We start from the raw sequence: 20,451 nt of genomic DNA, 5'->3' as shown, positions 1-20,451 counted from the left end.
GTTTAAGAATTTACCCAAGGACACTGACACCCAGTCTTTGATGATTGTCTGATTCCAGACACTAGTACCTCTGCTACTGTGTTATACCTGGAAAGAGAAGTATTATCTAAATAATATCCCGATACCCTGTTCAAAAGAGAAATGGCAAAATCTCTTAATAGGTTGAAAGTATAAACCTTTTAAATACACATTTATTGTCAATAATAATTGAATATCTTTATCTCATAAACATTGATTGAATATTAACTTTTTATTCATTGATTTATTTATTTAGCAAATATTTATTGAGCACTTCTTTCTAAAAACTGTTGCAAATGCTAAGGCTTCAGTGGTAAACATAACAGATAAAAGAGTCCTTCCTTTCAGGGAGCTTATATTCCATTGAGGAACAGAGACAGTGGACCACATACTCTGTTTCTTAATTTCATTTCAAATGTAGTAAATAATCTGATTATATTATTCTGCATTCTAACTGTGGTTAATTTGGAAACAAATCTGTTGAACACATGTAGACATTTGGCAGTAGATAACCACTGCAGTATTTTATGCTTATCAGTTCACATGCTTATGCCTATTACATACCAAGAAATATTTTTCAGAACTATTTCACAAACCATAAAAAAAAAATCAAGTTAAATACTACAGAAATGTAAAGTATATCAAACTTACCTTGAACATAGCTAGTTTTTTCTCTGTCATAATATTTTTAAAGAGACCTAAATTCCATTGGTTTCATTTGGATTACTAGTCTCCAAAAGAAGGCAAAATAAAGTTTACAAAATTAAAGGAGAAGCACTTTGTCATTATAAAATGACTTATTTCTAATGTCAATATTTAGTAGTTTTTAGGATTTATTACATAGTTTGTCAATCAGTTTCATTTATTTCTATTTGAACCCCAGCACTACTCCTACGTAAGTATAAGAAAGTCAAAAATCCTCTATTTCCTTTAAAAATTCACAGGTTTTGAAAGAAAATTACTTTAAAAAATAGTTAAATTATGTCTCCTACCATTCATAGAATAATGCATTAGTTTTTTCTAAATAGATTAGGAAGTAACTTTTGAAGGTATATTTCTCTTATTTACAGTAATAACAGAATACCAAGGTTAGTTGGATAGAATCCTATATAAACATGGTTTTATGTTAAAAATTATAGCAGTGGGGCGCCTGGCTGGCTCAGTGGGTTAAGCCTCTGCCTTCAGCTCAGGTCATGATCTCAGGGTCCTGTGATCAAGCCCCTCATCAGGCTCTCTGCTCAGTGGGGAGCCTGCTTCTCCCCCCCAACCCCGCCTGCCTCTCTTCCTACTTGTGATCTCTTTCTGTCAAATAAATAAACAAAATATTTTTTAAAAATGATAGCAGTAAGATTACAAATGTTCACAATATCTTTTGGTATGTTTCTGAGGATTGATCATGTAAATGAAATTCACTAAAGCATAGCTTACATTTTAATTTTTTATCTCCACATATGCATTTCCATATGAGTCAGTTTAGGCTGAAAATCAATGATCATTTCTGTGGGGAAAAAAGAGTAAGCTACCAGTAAATATGATTTTAAGATAAAATATTAATGATTCATTCCCAGCTTCAACACTACTCACTCTTAAAAGCCAAGTCCAGTATTTTCTCTTCCAAATTAATGACTTCATGGCTAATAGTAAGTATGGGGTAGATAGTAGCTTTTGGCATAGAAATTGGTGCATCTCTTTAATAAAAGAATAATTTAATTAAAAATTCTAGTAGTTTTATATCTTCTCTCTCCAGCAGAACAGGGTAGAGCATTGATCTAAGTAATTTAGGGGCGATAGGCCTTGTTTTCATTCTTTTTGGTTAACTGAAGATATATTTACTCCTAAGTTTTAAAACCTAACGTTGAGAGGCACCTCGAAGGCTCAGTCAGTTTAGCATTGGACTCTGAGTTTTGGTTCCATGTCAGAGCCAAAGCATGGTGTCTCCTTGAGATTCACTCTTTTTCTCCCTCTGCCCTTCCTACTTCTACACTCACTCACTCTCTCTCAAAATAAATAAATAAATCTTTAAAAAAAAAAAAAGTAAAAAATCTAACATTGATATTTGACTTATATTATTCTTATATGACAAATATACAAGGTAATACTCTCTCTCTCTCACTCTTCCTTACATTTAAAAACGTAGTTTTCGGGGAGCCTGGGTGGCTCAGTCAGTTAAGCATCTGCCTTAAGCTCAGGTCATGATCCAGGGTCCTGGGATCAAGCCCCACACTGGGCTTCCCCTCAGCAAGGCGCCTCCTTCTTCCTCTCCCTCTGCCTCTGCTTGCTACACCCCCTACTTGTGCTTTCTCTCTGTCAACTAAATAACTAAAATGTTTAAAAAATAAATAAATAAAATAAAGTCTTGTTTTCAATAAGGAATTCAGAAACACACATTACTTTCCCTTTCCTTTCTGAAACAAGTAGATCTAGCTCTCTCCTAGAAGCTTTTTATTTGATACTTAATGTCTTCGCCCTTCCAAAATGCTGATGTTCAAACCTTAGTCTCCTCAGGAGACACCCCTTCCTGCAACTTTTGCTTTATTATTGTTTACTGTCCCAAGCACATTGTTTCATAAGAGATCATGAGATTGCAAGCTTAAAATCACCTTTCCTAAATAAAATTCATTTTCCATTTCTCCTAGTGTTTGAGAAAAAAAAACAAAAAACAAAAAACGGAAATTTCAAAATCTGTGATTCCTATCTTCTGATGGTGGATATACTCTTTGCCTTCGGCAATCTCACAGGCGATACTCTTCCTCTACTTATCTTACAGTTTTATTAACATTGAGAGAATGGAAAAACCATCCTATCACAGATACTGCATGGTTGAACTGACTTGACTGACCCAACACTTTCTGGCACGCCTACGATCACGAAGTTTCAAAAGGCAGTATTTTATGAGATCTAATGATAGGCTTGGCCTTCTTTTTAAAAGTGGTGCAGAATAAAAAATAGCCTCAGTCATACCATGGTTTCCTCTCTGCCCCGTAAACCCTTCTTTCTTTTTATACTATTACTTTTGAATTTAAAACTGTATTTCCTGACATGTAGTGAAAAGAATTGGCCAATGAATACTGTGATTTTTCTCTCCTAGCTGTGCAAAATGAACGGGATAGAATAAGCACCAGAAGAAGCACATTTGATGGCAGCAACATCCCCTCCATTAACACACTGGCTCAAGCAGAAATTCGGTCTCGCCAGGTACCTGCGGCACTCCAGCACCCAGTCCTGTCCAACAGAATCAAATGTCTACTTAGGCGTAATTCAAAAATAATCTAAGTTCATTTAAATGGGCTCACTTCTAAAATGAACTACAGTTTTACTTTGAAAATATTAGGTGAAATGTTGACTTAATTTTGACTCTTCCTGGACAACTTCCTATTTTTAAACAGAAAAATGCAATGTATTTCAGTCTAATGTTGTTAAATGAAAGTTTGTTTACAAGGTTGGTTTATAATACTGAATGCATAGCACAATCCTCTGGGGACAGGAGCTTGCTTTACTGATTACGTCTGTAAAATCAGTTACTGTGACTTTTGGGAAGCTTGGTTGAGACCTATCCTCAGGGCTTCCTTCTTTGAAAATGGTTTCTGAACTAAAGAATCCACCTTGGCATCCGTTTTGGAAACAAGTATTTAAGGGAAGAGCCAGAATCCAGAAACCAATGGAGAAGGAGTTTATTATCTTAAATTTCTGGAATGAGAATATCAGTTCCAAAGTTTAAAATTATTTGTCATTAGTTATATACCTAAAAATAAATCATTTAGAATCAAACGAAGAAGGGCGTCTGGGTGGCTCTGGTTGAACATCTGACTCTTGATCTCAGTTCAGGTCATAATCTCAAGATTGTGAACTCAAGGCCCATGTTGGGCTCCACACTGGGCGTGGAGCCTACTTTAAAAAAAAAAAAGAAGAAGAAGAAGAAGACCTAAAATCCTTGCAATTTCCTGAGTGATAAGAGAGCCTTTTGTTAGTCATAAAATCTCCAACAGACCTCTCCAGAGCTTATGCTAATGAGGTGACATAGGGTGGGTCCCAGAAGGACCAAATTGGGATTCAAGGATTGGAAATTTCAACCCCACCCACTGGCTATCTGTGAAGAGAGGGGGCTGAAGACTGGGTTATAAAAACTCTTGAACAACAAACAGGTTGGTGAACACATCAATGTTTTGGAAAAGTGATTTCCCCGCAGAGGGCATGGAAGCTCTCCACCACTCCACACCCCTACCTACCTACCTTGTTCTATGCATCTTTTCCATTTGGCTTTTCCTGAATTGTATTTTTTATGATAAACTGGTCAATGTAAAAAAAAAAAAAATCGAATAAGAAAACCTTTTGAAGACAGTTTATTTTACCATTGCCCCATGAGAAAAGTTAATGATATTTTTCTATTATAAAAAATTATGAAATAGCTAACTATTAATCAGGTTCTATAATGAGTCAGTGCAACTACTTTCATTTTTGATAGCACGAGGGTGGTATGATGAGACTAACATCTCCATTATCATCAATCCTTGATTACTTAATGATCCTATAGAGCGTTTGCAGAATGGCTTAGGAGGCTGTGAAGAAATAGACATACGCATAGATAGACACACAGCACGCACACGCACACACACACACATATGTTCAAAAATTAAGTTTATAAGAACTTTTAGAAAGCAATTTTAGCAGAAAAACATCTTAAAACCACTTATATTTTATATAGTTCAAAATTATATATAATTGAAAAATTTTTTCAGTACAGGTTAAGTTTCTCAGTGTTGCTGAGTCAAAAGTTGGTTTCTTAATTTTACTTTGGTGGGTTTCCGTGTCATGCAGCAACATTGCTAGTTCTGGCTTCTCTTCTAAATCATTTTTCCTGTTTGGTAAACTGTATCCACTGGAAACGTTTTTTTTTTTTTTTTTTCCATAAAAATTAAATCACAGAGCATGTTCATGTGACTGTGGCATATCTTTTTGCATAGTCATTTTGAATTAGGGATATCCTGGAAGTTGAGTAACTTATTTTATGGTTTTGCCTGTAAAAAGAGGCACTGCTCCCAGAACATAGTACTGTGCAGTGAATGTTTACAATTTAGCTCGTACTGATAGGTATGTTTGTCTCAATTTTAAAATGTTCTGTGTATCTCAAGATACTGTGGCAAAGAGAATGCCCATTTCAAAGCTGTGTACTTGTTGCAGTCATAGAAAAAAGAGAAATACTGCTCATTATTATTTTACATGGTAAATTAATGTGATCTTCATGCTAGATCTCAGTCTCCAGCCCTGGCTCAAGCACTGACATAAATGTTAAGAAGATTGCAAGTATCGGTGATGTCTGTGAGTCCATGAAACAACAGCTCCTCGTCTTGGTGGAATGGGCTAAATATATTCCTGCCTTCTGTGAGTTGCCACTGGATGACCAGGTATAGTTAAAAGATGTCATGAATGCTTTTGGAATTTTTTTCGAACTTGGCTATGTTTTTGTGTTTTTTAAATTATGTTTATAGTAGATTGACCATATTTAACAAAGATTCAGTTATGAGAAAAAGATTGGTTTTCTTGTCCGTTCACCTTGTTCTCTCAAAAGGCACATCTATTTAACTTCTATTTTAGGGGTCCTGCAGATTTCTTTATTGGGTGAAGTTGGGGAAGACAGGATTCTTCCCTCCTAGAGTTTAAAAAGCTTTAGTTTTTACTGAAATACCAGACCACTCATAGACAGAAACCACACAGGTTGTGTTGGTGTCTTTGTAGGCACTATTCAGTTAACGTAAAATTTTGCCTTTCATGTTGTCAATTTTATTCTAGCATTCACTATATAAAAAGAATATATCTGGCAAAAAGTATCTCTAGAATCATACTCTGAAATATACAGAGAGATAGAATTCAGATATAATAATCTTTTCCTATTACTTATATATTTTCATATTTTGTAATATACCTAAGACATTTTAATTAATAGCTAAGAATTTTAATTTTGTAGTCTATGAAAACTAGATTATTCACTTCAGATTCATTTTGAATGCTTCCATATAGGTAGTTAATAATATTTTGTAGATGCCAGTAGTTGGAAAATTTTTATTCTGTCACATTGAGTAAACCATCGTATGTATACCTAACATATATTTTTATATCTTCTGATCAGTGCCCTTTACCACTAACACGCAAAAACAAAGAAACAAAGGGAAAGGTGCATGTTGTTTAAAAAATCCAGGAAGGGCAAAATATTTACACAACCAGAATGAAAAGTGATCATAGGAAGTCAGCAGTTATATTTCTAAGACAGCATTTCACCAAAAAAAAAAAAAGTGCTATGAAATCTGAAATCATTCTTAAAATGTTCTGTAACTGCCTTCCTGGTGTGAGTCAGGGTTATTGACATATCATAAAGATAGCTTGGCTCGGAAGGTTATTTCAGAATGAATAATGCTAAATTGCTAAAACATACGTGTGTGTCTCACCTCAAGCCATATAAGTAGGGTTATGTTATTTATCAGTTTTATACTTTTATTATCACTCCTCTTTAAAAGTTGCTGACTTGTGTATGAAGACAGTGATTTTAAAATTGGAAAATTAAAATCCAGTAACCTGCCAGAAAGAGTTTGTATTTACCAAAGGACACTTGAATACTAACAATATAACATTAATAGCCATGGATTGGCAAATGTCCATTGTGGTTAAGTCACTAATAGAAGTAGCTTTCAATTGCATTATATATTACATTAGTTTATTTAGTCCTCTCAGGAGCTCTGGCATAAATGTTATTATCTCCACTTAACAGTTTTTAAAACTGACCCTAGATCAGTGAAATTCACTCAGAAAATTCATCAAACAAATACTTAGTAAGACTACATTTCAGTTTTAGGAACTGTGAGGATTTGGCAATAAAAAAACAGATTGAGCACTATTCTCATAAAGTTTGCACTCTATTTGGGAGAGACAGACAATAAAAAATATACAGATTATGAGTAAGTCAATTCTAGGTGGGGATAAATTCTATAAGATAGAATGGAATGAGTTGGGGAATAACTGGAGTGGAATGGGAAGACATACATTAAGTTGGAGATGAGACATTTTTCCTGAGACCTGAATGAAAAGGGGCCAGGCAAAGCATTCCAGGGACAGGAACATCACGTTCAAAGGGTCTGAGGCAAGTAGGAATAATGTGCCTGGAGAAACGTGAACAAGGGATATGGAAAGATAAAACCAGAGAAGTGGGTGGGGGCAAAGCGAGGCCAAGGTTAAGGAGTTCGGGGTTTATCGTAAAGATAATGAGGAACCAGTGAAGAGTTTTCAGCAGAGGAGTGATATTAAGTGATTATTATCTTGCAAATATGTTCTGGGAAGCTCTGTCAAGGATTTAGGATGGAAGAACCAGAAAGGAAGCAGGTATACCTATTAGCTCAGGCTAGGCAAGATCAAGAATGACAAAGGCTCCACAGGGGGTGGGAGCAATGGCGAAGCAATGCCTAGATTTGCTGTACAATTAGAACAGAATCAAAATGGACTCTTGTTTCTGACATGAACAAGTATTTTGGATGATGGGGCCATTTACTAAGACGATGAAGATGTTGGAGACACATTAATTTGATGTGTTGTATTTGGAATGCTTCCTGTTCTTCCTGGTGGTGAGGTTAAATAGGCAGTTGAGTATATGCATAGAGCTCAGTTGAGAGCTTAGTGCAAAGAGTTAGAGGTTCAGTCTAGAGAGTGTCAGCAAGCAGATCACCCATCCTCTTCACAAGTCCTCCCTTGCTTTTGTTTATTCGGTTTATTATGTGTAACAGAGTGTGTTTTACATATACTTTCTTACATAGTCCTCTGACTACACTTGGAGATTTTTTATCACTGTCTCCATTTGATAGATGAAAACAAAAGAGTCCCAAGCATACTGGTGAGCTTATCTAAGGTTGAACAGATAGTACATGACCAAGCCAGGATTTGAACTCTGCTTTGTTTGATTCTTTTTCATCCTAAAATACTTTTCTTTCTGCTTTTTGTTGTTGGTGGTGGTGGTTTGTTTCCTTTCTGCTGACTTGGAAGTTCTAGATTTTTGAAAAGTAAAACTCTGTTGACATGGTAAAATAGAAAAATAGAAAGCTTAATGATGGCAGGTCTCAATGAATATTACAGTTTATTAAAACAACAACAACAAAAAGATCCCAGGCTTGAAGAACTCTGAATTAATCAGATACATATTATACCATCTTCTAATCATCATATTTTATAATTAATTGTTAAATTTGAAATTTTTCATTAAGGTAGCACTGTTGAGAGCTCACGCAGGGGAACATTTACTGCTTGGAGCTACGAAGAGATCCATGGTGTATAAAGATATTTTGCTTTTGGGTAAGTTTTTTTTTTTTTTTTTAAATTTAAGAAGAAATTATGCATGCTTCATTCTTATACAGGGTCTATTCTGTATGTACCAAGAATTCATAGACACTGTCTAATGGTACTCTTACTTTACAAATTAGATTTAATTGATTGTGTCCTCACTCAAGGCCCTATCTTTCCTTGACTTGATTGCAAGGAAGTTTAGAGGGCATTGAGACATTCAGGGTGCATTGAGATCTAAAAATAAGAATTGGAGAACGTGGTTACAAGGTACAAACTTCCAGTTGGAAGTTAAATAAATACTAAGGATACAGCAAACAACGTGGGGACTATAAACACTTGCTGTATAATATGTGGGCAAATTGTGAAGAGAGTAAATTCTAAGCATTCTCATCACAAGGGGATTTTGTTTCCTTCTCTTTTTATTGTATCGATGAGAAAATGGACATGAGCTGAAACTATCATGATAATTATTTCACAATATATGTAAATCCAGTCATTGTGCTGTACGCCTTAAACTTATACAGTGATATATGTCAATAATTTCTCAATGACACTGAAGGAGAAAAATTTAAAAATAAAAGTGAGCTGTTGCTCAATAAACATAATATTGAATTATGTTTAAATCATTACAGGACAAAGAGTTAGTGATCTGTGTGACCACTTTATTGGAGTCTCAGTGTTGTTTCACACTCCTTCAGTGTCTACTTAATACTTGTAATTATATTGTTTAATACACGTGAAGGAACATGTTTATTTCCTAGGATATCGTGGCTAACAGTACGATGCAAAATCCTGAGTTAAAAAAAATAATTTGGTGACTGTGTCTGAGAATTCTGTTAGTTAAGTAGCAGTGCTGGAAGAGGCAAAAGTAGAATGGCAGGTTGAACAAGGGATAAGTCACGAAGGGAAAGCTCTTGTTTTCCTTAAGTAATTGTTCCAATCCCCCATACCTTACTTACCTTTTAAATTAGGTTTCCTACTGAAAGAGTTGAGGTCCCTGGAATAATTATTACCTCCACCTCTCTCTGGCTGTATGAAATGGTGACCAGATTGTTTATTCTATTTTTGTGATAGATATTATGTCTCAAAATAGAAATAAATTGAATGTACTATAACGATAGCTAATATTTGCTGAGGACATACTATGTAAGATGCATATCTCTTCGTGCTTTACATGTAAACACACACTATCTCATGTAATCCTCATGATGACCCTGAGGGATAGGTATTGTTATTCTGTAGGTGGAGAAATGCCTGCAGAGAAAGCTTACTTAAAGTTACAAACCTAGTGAGGGATAGAGCCAGGATTCTAAACTGCATAATGTGACTTAGAGACTATGTTCCTAGATTCTGTTAAATACTCTCTTGTATTTAGAAGACTGCTCTTATACTGTTCTCAATATAGATTTGAATACAATATACCTAAAAACCCAAATGTCTTTGCTACCTAGTTCTAAATTGTTTTACCGTGAATAATTAAATAAACTGACTTTTCTTAAGAGGAACAGGGTTACATTTTTCGAGTTCTTTGGCACATGTTGTTACACTGAAGATTATCTTGCCTGCAGTGAAAGAATTCAGAATATTCTGCTTTTTACAAAACCAGAAAATAGCAACCTAGCTGTTTTGTTAGGAGCTTTTGTCATTATTGTCATTATAGCCAGAGATTTTGAAATTAGAGCGTCCTTAGGGAGTAGGTCGTCTAGTCTCTATCCAATTTCAGGAACTTTCTAGAATTCATCTACTTAGACTTGTTAAAATCGTGTCTCGAGAGGTATGACAGCTACATATACCTAGACCACTAAAGGAGTCCTATTTTTATCCAGTGTAAACAAGGAAGTTTCTTTAGGTTTTGTGTTACACTCTTTAATGAGTAAGACACTAAGAGATAACTGACATAGTGGAAAGCTAATCATTATAATTTTGTTTCTCCCTTGTCAATTATTAGCTTGTTATTGGTCTGTACTTTTATGTTATCACTAGTGACTGAGGCTGTTAAAATGCATGTGATCATATTATCAATGTCATTGATCCTTGACGTGTTCTTAAGTTTTTCTAACATAACTGACCTAACACTGCTGAGAGGAAGTACTATTACTACTCCTTCAAGAGAAGAACTATATAAAACATTGATGTGTAAAAAATTAAATCATATCTGACGGTCTTTTTTTGGGGGGGTGGCTGACCTTTATTTCCCCCCCCCCCCAGGGAACAACTATGTAATTCACCGTAACAGCAGTGAAGTTGAGATCAGCCGTGTGGCCAACCGGGTTCTAGACGAGCTGGTACGACCATTTCAAGAAATTCAGATAGATGACAACGAATACGCTTGTTTGAAGGCAATCGTATTTTTTGATCCAGGTTTGTTTTCAGAATTCCACTAAAAAACAACGATAATGAAAACTAAACTGTTATTTCATATTAGACTGTTTACTCTCACACTCTAGTAAGATTTAATCTTTAGATCACTCTTTTCTTCTTTATTAGACGCAAAAGGGCTGAGTGATCCGGTGAAGATTAAGAACATGCGGTTCCAAGTGCAGCTCAGTTTGGAGGACTACATCAACGACCGGCAGTACGACTCCCGGGGGAGGTTTGGAGAGCTGCTTCTGCTCCTGCCCACACTGCAGAGCATCACTTGGCAAATGATTGAGCAAATACAGTTCGTGAAGCTTTTTGGGATGGTTAAAATCGACAATCTACTTCAAGAAATGTTACTGGGTGGTGAGTACATTTAGGAATTTCCATTTTATTTCTGGGCATCCCACTCTGTACAAGGTTGACCTACTGATTTTTTGCCTGTGACATATAGAACTCAGTTTTTTACATTTAGAAAGTCTGCAGAACCCACTGGATGGAGACAAAAATACTTGAACGTATTGAAATCCTCATTCTTACTAGTGTCCACCATCTTTATGCTATACAGTTCCTCTTGCCTTAGATTTTATTCTTTCAAATATGGTAAGTAGAAATACACTTCCTATTTTTAGTACTCCTTGGGGTTGGATTGTATATTTTTAAGCCTTGACTCCTTTGAAAGCTCAAGGATACCAGCATTGCAACATAATCTAAAAATATTCATAGTAAAAACCTGAAAAATAAACACTTTGCTCCTGAAATAATTAATTGACATAACACAACAAAAAGGGAAAAATGAGATTTCGTTGAGGCAATAAATGTCAGGAATGAGTTAAGAAATCATTTATTTTGTGCTCTGATCTAGATTAAATTTCCTTGTAAAATCACTTTATTTTATTTTATTTTAGCTTTAGTTTTCTGGTACTTAATGTGTTCCTAATGACATCTTTCTGAAATAAAAGTTGTTTATGCTATTAGTGTGATCCCAAATACTATAAACTTGAGGTAAGTGATTCTTGGAATTGCCTTAACAACAGGCAGCAAACCTAATGATTCCAGGAAACGGCACACAAGGTCCATTATTAATATACAACATAATGTGATACAACATTAATCTACCAATGCACAGTGAAAGCTGACATTGTCCTTAATATGGCAGCAGTTCTATTAATTTCTTTTTGAAATCCCAAAAAGCACTTTGCCAAAATAGCAATATTCAAGCTGTCAATCAGAACATTTGTTGCAAGGTAAACTTGCTGGTGTCCCTGATTAAATTTCACTGATGTAAGCATCTTTTTATCTTCTGTAGGTGCTTCCAATGACGCTAGTCATCTCCATCATCCCATGCACCCACATTTGTCTCAAGATCCATTAACTGGACAAACTATACTTTTAGGTCCCATGTCAACGCTGGTTCATACGGACCAGATCTGTAAGTATCTGGGCCACTTTTCAACCGTGATACTTTTTTTTTTAATTTTTTATTTTTTTATAAACATATAATGTATTATTAGCCCCAGGGGTACAGGTCTGGGAATCACCAGGTTCACATACTTCACAGCACTCACCATAGCACATACCCTCCCCAATGTCCATAACCCCACCACTCTCTCCCGAACCCCCTCCCCCAGCAACCCTCAGTTAGTTTTCCACTGTGATACTATTAAACTTAATTGTCTGAGGAAAAGTGGGATTTGGGGAAAGAATCTGTCAGTATCCAGAAATTGCAAAAAATTAGGTACCATTTCCTCTCTAGGACTCAACTGTGGGAGATTCTGACATTCAGCAATTCACTTACTCTCTTTAGGCCCGACCTTACTCCCTAAAGTAGGATGTGAGCACGTAAATGCTTCCAAAGTACACCAGGATGTAAGGGCAGTTCTGGTATTCCCTGATCATGCAGGACTGTAAGAAGGACTGTGCAAGCTGGACCCATGCAAAGAAATCTTAATAATCAATAGGAAAATTATAGTTTGCTTGTGACCTTTAAAAATGTTTGCCAAAACTTTAAGAACCCTCTTAACTACAGGTTATAAATATTGTGAGAAATTAAAAAATAAAAATCCTGAGATTTATTTAGTTCAGTGTAATATAAACATTGTTAAAACATTTATGAAGTGTAGGGGCGCCTGGGTGGCTCAGTCGGTTCAGTGTGTGTCTTCAGCTCAGGTCTTGATCCCAGAATCCGGCTCAGTGGGGAGTTGGTTTCTCCTCCCTCTGCTCCTCCCCATCACTCGTGTGTGCTCTCCCTCTTTAAAATAAAGAAATAAAGTCTTCAAAAAAATTACAAAGTGTAGCTCAAACAGTGCTGGCCACCTTCTCTCCTCCTCTAACTTGCAAGTGGAAGTGAGCATCTTTTTTATGCCTTGATGAATTTTACTGTTTTGGAAGTTTGGATCGGCTTCCAACATTTTCCATTGCACTTTCCATCTCTGAACTGTCTCTGAGAATCCATTGAATGTGAAGTTTTTCTGTTTGTTTGTTTTGTTTTTGAACAGGTTTCACTTCCTCAGAGACATCATCATCCTTTTCAGCACAATCAGTTTCTTCACTAATGTCCATCAGTTCTCCTTCACTAAGCTCTAGAATGCAGGTTTAGAGACTCAAACAGCAACAACATCTGCATTCCCAGGGGCAGCTAATTCTTGTCTGACTCCATCCATGCTCCATTCACTTCTAGCATAATCACTTTTTGTTTCTTTTTCTTTCTTTTTTCTTTTTTTCTTTTGCCAATTTTGCTTTACCACTTTTTGCTAAGTGGTAAATATGAGAATGTATCACTAGGAGACAAGGAGGCAATGCAACTACACAATTAAAGTTGTCAGTACACGAACTGAATAAAATTTATTCAGTGACCAGTCACAGACAAACTTAAAGATGTGATGTGATTGGTCACTGATCATAATGCACATCTGTTATTGAGCTAAGTAACGTAGACCAGAGAGTTAACGGGGAAGTTTCTATGTATCAAGTTACTCACAGTTAGTTGTGAGTTCCCGAGCTCGCTGAAATTTGAACCATGTTTTTACAGGACCGGTCTGTTTACCCAAGCTGTGATAACTGAAATTTGTGCATGTCAGATTTGTGCAGAGTGAGGCCTCTGGGAAAGCTCTTTGGAACTAAAATGATTGTATGAATAGTAAGGGTTAGTAGCTGAGTTCATCTGATAGTGTTGCAGATTTAACAAAAATTCTAATTTTTAAGCTACCTCAGAGATAAAAACCTCTGTTTGACAAACTTTCTAGAATTATGTCTGAATTTATACTAAGTAATCAGATTTGCCTTGGATGTATCTCTTTTTTTTTTTTTAAGGATTTTTATCTATTTATTAGAGAGAGAGAAAGAAAGCACAAACATATGGGAGTGGTAGAGGAAGAGGGACAAGCAGACTCCCTGCTGAGCCGGGACACCCCCCCCCCACCCCCATGTAGGACTCCATCTCCCTCCCAGGACCCTAGGATCATGACCTGAGCTGAAGGAAGACACTTAACTAACTGAGCCACCCAGGTGCCCGGATGTATAACCTCTTAACACGAAACCAACTAACTCACTGAGATTCCATGAGTTATTGTCATGTAATTATGATGCATACTGGTATTACCTACTGACTTTACAGCAGCCCTTAATAACTAGTTACATTGTGGTTTCATGGAAATGTTCAATGAAATGTAACAATTCACTGCATATGATCTCACTGCTACCTAGTGATATGAAAAGTAGAGGCCACAGAAATACTTATTACCACTGCTATCACTTAGATACAAGTACTGGGAAACCTATGTGTAAATTGTGTCTGAAACACAAAGTTCTTTAAATATATGATAGAGGCAGAAGTAAAATTGTTATTTTATATATATATATATACATATATATATATATGTATACACACACACACACAAATTACAGAAAAGGTATAACCTGTGGCTATAAATGTACTTGAAAGACATTAATTTGGGACCATCCTTGCACAGCATATGTTACCGTTTTCATTTCATAGTCAAGAGCAGAGAGGGAAGCCCATTACCATCTCTCTTAGAGATGAGTTATTCATAAACTCAGAAAATAAAACACATTAACAGCATATTAAACATTGTCGGCATCAACTGGCAAGAAAGTTTAACAATTCTGCTGGTGGTTGAATCTTTTACTTTTTAAATGCTAGTTTTCTAGTATTTTTAAAAGCATATTTACTGACTCTAATGTTTTTAAAATCACATTCTATTTTTCATCTTTCAGCATAATGTTTATAAGAATCATTTGTTTCATACAAAGCAAAACCTCAAATACGCACACAGAAATTTAAGCTCACGTGTACTTTTCTGGCCTTTTAGAGCAGACCATTGTAGTCTTAGATTCATCCCAAATATCCAGAAATAATTTTTTAAAACAAATATGGTTATCCTTTTGTCAATTAAACTATACCTAAAGATGTTGGTTCTAAGTAATTGCTAAGCCATATTGAGGCAAAAGGGAACTTTTCTTGTTTTTGTATAGAATTTTTAAAAGCTATTTTGGGGAGAAAAATCTATAAAGTTTGCAGTTCCTCAGTATGATCATAAAACATTTTCTACTTGTTCTGTTAAATATGTGGAATGGTAATAAATGTGAATGTTAAAATATTTCAGGTTTTTAAAAATTAAAGGCCTGGATAGTTCCTAGATTCTTTTACAATATAGTAAAAGTTTGCAATGGTAGGACATACTATTCTACGCAATGAAGTATTCAAGCTGTAACTTTGTTTTTCAGTTACCTGGGCTGGTTCTTTGCATTGATGGGGAAGGGACAGATGAGCTCAGTGTAACAGAATAATTTTGAAGCAAAAAAGTTGGTATTTTTCAGATGCTCTTACCTATGATATAGGTTTCAAAGCACTTGAAAAGTATCTTAAGTTGTAATGTCATCTAATATTTTGAGTTAGTGGAATCCAAACCAAATATATTTTATTTTATGTGCATTTTTTATTGCAAAAACTGTGACATTTTCTAAGATTTGAAAAAAAATAGCCTTTTAATTGTTTTTGTTGACTTTTTTTCCTGCTGTGTCTGTAAGAGAATGAAATGCTCATAAATGCTGTTAAAAAAGGCGGGAAGTGATTTTAAAGGGACTATTAAGTGACCATTAAAATGTTCAGGGGCGCCTGGGTGGCCCAGTGGGTTAAGCCTCTGCCTTCGGCTCAGGTCATGATCTCAGCGTCCTGGGATCAAGTCCCGCATCAGGCTCTCTCCTCAGCAGGGAGCCTGCTTCTTCTTCTCTCTCTCTCTGACTGCCTCTCTGCCTACTTGTGATCTCTCTCTGTCAAATGAAAATAAATAAAATCTTTAAAAAAAAATTAAACGTTCAAGTATGGGACGCCTGAGTGGCTCAGTCGTTTAAGTGTCTGCCTTCAGCTCAGGTCATGATCCTAGGGTCCTAGGATTCAGCCCCATGTCAGTCTCGCTACTCAGCAGGGAGCCTGCTTCTCCTTCTCTTCCTCACTCCTGCTCCCTCTCTAGCTATCTCTGTCTCTCTCTTAAATATATAAATTTAAAAATCTTGGAAAAAACAAAAAAAGATGTGCAAGCATGCTCTATTCCATTTGAATGCTATCCTAGAGTTCAGAAGGCAGTGCAACTCCAATAGGTCTTCAAGGAGCTCCTAATGTATTAGATAATCCTACTTTATCTATTATCTTTTAAAAAAATATCTCCAAAAAATAAAAATAAAAGTATCTCCAATATAAAATAATGTATATTGGTGTCACACAGTACTTGCTGGGTCACCCTCACATCAAATTCTCTGCTTCTCTTTTAGCAACTCCTGAGACCCCGCTTCCCTCCCCACCACAGGGCTCTGGACAAGAACAGTACAAAATAGCCGCCAACCAAGCTTCAGTGATATCACACCAGCCTCTCTCCAAACAAAAGCAATTGTGAGAGTGTGTTTACTCCTGAATGGCACTGCGTAAATGTGAAAACTTGTTGGTCTTGACATAACTCAGGATAGTACTTTTGGCAAACTTTGAGCCAAGGCTTCTTTATGGTGCTGTTGTAAGATGGGATCCTGGGTTTTTTGTTTATAGGCTCCTTTTGTTTGTTGTCCGTATTGTTTAAAATTTTCTGGTGCAAGCAGTGTATATCTGAATTTCCATATGTTTGTATAGTGTATTTTTCCAACTTCCCTTGCACTGTTCCTGAACTAATTGAATCTTATGGACTGCTTTCATTTGTTGTCTTGATATTAATTTAAATCTGTAAATAATTGCTTCGTGGTGATGTGATGCAGAACTAAGTGGTCTTTTTTGACCAGAGCAGTAGATCAGCAACTCCAGATTAATGTACAATGAACCAAGGTTTTTTGTTGTTTTTGTTTTGTTTTTTTTATCAATTTTAAACTTGCCAAGCAGTTGCTCCAGAACAGGAAATACTTCTTTGAAGAAGGATCGCTTGTGGGTATCCCATGGCTAAAAAGCATCTTTCTGGCCCACAGTTAAATATGCCCATCTTTACCTTAAGAAATCATAAAAAGCCATTCCAAGGATGACTGGCTATTCCTTATAATCTGCTTTATTTGAAGATGTATCCTGGGTAAAACATGTTTGTTTTACCAGTTAGGATACAGAAAAAAATGGTTTAAGAAAAAAAAAAATGAAACCCTTAAAATAGTGGCTCAACCAAGAGAGACATTGATTTTCTCTCCTGAAACAATCTAGAAGTAGTCACCATTGACTAGAACTTAGCATATGTCCACATCCAGTTCCCAGCAAGGCTGGGAGAGCAGCCTTTAGGTGGCAAGCCTTGCACCCACTAAACTGCACCAGTCAGGGAGAGTGCTATTAGGAGACAAACCCCCATCTGTCACCCGTGTGTTGTCACACCTAAGACTCACAGGTAACAAACATTCATAAACCTGAGGAGTAGGAGAGCCACCAGCTTCACGCCCAGGTCTGCTTGACTTTAATGAGAATAAATCTTTGAGATGGAATGAAAAATGTGAGCTTCTCACTATGGTCTTCAAATGTATACAATTGAGAGATGCTGAATACTGTCCATCCTATTACCTTAGCACATACTCACATGTAATCAATGAGTGTAAATTTGTTGCAGCATGAATAAGAAACCACTGTTGTAGTTTTCATGTCTTCGCCCCCACCAAAAAGAAAAATTTGAAAACAAATTAAAAAAAAAAAAGATAGAATCCCAGATAGGTTATGATGAAAACAAACGCATCCAAATCACTGACTCGGCAGATTTTCAAAAATCCAGTGGACTGAGGAGTATAGTTCATTGGAAACCCTATTTGATTTAAAGCTGAAGCTTATTTAAAACAGTTAATGTTGGTCCACCTCAGGAAACAGTGACCTCTCTCTCTCACACACCATACACACACCATACATTTATTCAGAAGCAGGGAAAAACTGGTTGAGTAATTATCAGTGATCTAAAAAACAGTGTCCCAACCTGAATTCAGTGATTTTTACAGAACCTCAAAATTTCTGAAATTTCATAATCCCCACTTAATTCTATAAAGAAGAGGGTTCTGTTAATGTTAACTAACTTACTAACTCAGAGTGGGAAATGATTTATTAGAAGGTATTATTGATTTAAATAAAATCAAAATTCCTTCAATAGCTGGTACTGGAAAACTGTCAAATGCATCTTTGAAAATGAATGAGGGAAGAGGAAAGTTTACTTAACTCTTATTTTGTGGGAATTTACTTAGCGTCTCAGTTTTGTGCTTTTCATCTTTAAAAATACAAATGTCTTTTGTAGACTTCTGTTTAACTTTTTGTGCTGTTCTCTTAATAGATATTTAAAAAATCTTTAAAATATAAAACATAAAATTCATTCTTAGCAAGCCCTTTAACTTATCTGCATATACTTACTAAACAACTTTGTTTTAGAAATTATTGCTAACAGTTTTGTTTTAATAACTATGTTCAGGGAATTTTAAATATAATATTTTTGTATACTTAACTGCCAAAAATGCTGGGCAAAGAGGAACTGAAGTTTTCAGCATATTTTCAAAATATTGATAATGAAACTTACTGCTTTTATATAGCACAAAACTTTTTTTCAGGTAATAAATATGAATAATTTATTGTGAAATAGTGATTCATTTTATAAATGTAAAATTATTTTTATAAATTTTATTGTTGAAAATCAAAACTTACTAAATTTTGTAAGTGTTAAATTATAGTGAGATTAAAATATTTCCAAACTGTGATATGTTGTTTCACTGGACTTTCTAAATAAAAATTGAGAAAAAAAACTGAAGTAGGGTTGCTTCATTACTGTTTAAAATGATTTTGTAATTTTAGAGATACTGATAGTATCTTTTATTTGGACATTTAATTAAATTCATAAGGAGTTCACCAATACTGGTTTTTCAAAGCTGGAGCAAAATTAATTAGCAATTTCTAAATAATTGTAGAATTGGATGCTAATGAAAGGGAGAATATTCATATCTGGACGTTACTATGTGGTTTTTTTTTTGACAGTTTTGTGACAGTAATTAAAATAAATAGGCGAGCATGGCTTACATATACTCCGGCAATACCTTTTAACCTAGATGTTTTTTTTTTTAAGATTTTTTTTTTTAAAGATTTTATTTATTTGACAGACAGAGATCACAAGTAGGCAGAGAGGCAGGCAGAGAGAGAGAGAGGGGGGGGGAAGCAGGCTCCCTGCTGAGCAGAGAGCCCAATGCGGGACTCGATCCCAGGACCCTGAGATCATGACCTGAGCCGAAGGCAGAGGCTTAACCCTCTGAGCCACCCAGGCGCCCTAACCTAGATGTTTTAATTGCCATTGTCCTCGTTCATATTTAAAGCTTCTTTGTAAAATTTCTTAAAATGTGAAGACCAGTAAATTTTGTTTTTATGAAATTCTACTCTTTTATGGAAATTCTACTCTTTTGTGAAATTTCTACTTTTATCAGGGTTATATGCCTACATCATTTAAAAACATTAATTATACTTAAGGTTTATTGTGAACACCTGAAGTACTCCCATTTGACCACTGCCCTCTTCCCCACATTCTGTCTTTCAGTAAAACACTCAAATATTGTAGCTATTTTATCTGGTATTTTTCTCCATAGTTTGAAAGCATTGGTTTGTATCACATTTTTTCAGTTTTAGACCCTCTCTCTCTGCCAACATTCGACTCATGCCACATTCTCCTAACTTTTTAAAAATCAATTTTTTTTCCCTTATTTACTAGTTATTACTTAAATAAATGCCTACCTTGTTTTAAAATATGAAACATAATTTTTATATTTTTGTGGATAATATAAGAAATATACTCTAATTTTATAGAGAAATTCAGAAGACAAAGAAGAGTCTTGCTTTCAGTCACAGGAGGATTGCAATTTAGAATAAAGGAAAAACGTTGCATGTATTAATAATAAGTTTTATTGGACTCTATACTCGAGTGCAAATTGACATCTATTTTAACTTGGGCATTTGAGCAAATTTTTTAAATTTACGTTCCTTCCTTCCCTTCAAGATGTTGCTGAACTGCCCAGAGAAAGACTTTAAAAGTAAGAAAAAATCTATACATGTCCTGAAATTTTCAGTTCTTTTTCTGCAAATATGAGGCAGATGTCATCAGAGTAAAAGAAAGGCAGACTTGTCCGTGATTAACCACAAGCATAATGGTACGTCTGTGAAAGTGATACGAAATTCCACAAATAGAGCCCTCAAAAATGTCAAAGTTGTAACAGGAGAGCCTAAGACCAAGAGAAGAGAATGTTGACAGTCAATGAAAATCAAATCAAAGG

At 35.4% G+C, this 20,451-nt stretch overlaps 1 protein-coding gene across 3 annotated transcripts in view; it reads left to right on the top strand.

Moving 5' to 3' along the window:
• The window catches only part of HNF4G (hepatocyte nuclear factor 4 gamma), a 123,318-nt gene extending 104,421 nt beyond the window's left edge, over positions 1-18,897 (top strand). For all 3 annotated transcript variants that reach the window (XM_004762327.3, XM_045063188.1, XM_045063187.1), the window contains exons 4-10: positions 3,107-3,213; positions 5,265-5,420; positions 8,259-8,346; positions 10,546-10,698; positions 10,825-11,061; positions 12,005-12,127; positions 16,486-18,897. In XM_004762327.3, coding sequence (XP_004762384.1) covers positions 3,107-3,213; positions 5,265-5,420; positions 8,259-8,346; positions 10,546-10,698; positions 10,825-11,061; positions 12,005-12,127; positions 16,486-16,607 — 986 coding nt within the window. In that variant the 3' untranslated portion in view covers positions 16,608-18,897. The remainder of the gene's footprint in view (positions 1-3,106; positions 3,214-5,264; positions 5,421-8,258; positions 8,347-10,545; positions 10,699-10,824; positions 11,062-12,004; positions 12,128-16,485) is intronic.
• Positions 18,898-20,451: the final 1,554 nt, after the last annotated feature.

The sequence above is a fragment of the Mustela putorius genome, unplaced genomic scaffold, assembly GCF_011764305.1.
Source record: "Mustela putorius furo isolate JIRA1106 unplaced genomic scaffold, ASM1176430v1.1 tig00003846_pilon_pilon_pilon, whole genome shotgun sequence".
NCBI classification, from domain to species: domain Eukaryota; kingdom Metazoa; phylum Chordata; class Mammalia; order Carnivora; family Mustelidae; genus Mustela; species Mustela putorius.
The sequence above is the reverse complement of the archived record's forward strand: the minus strand, read 5'-3'. Positions and strand labels throughout refer to the sequence as shown.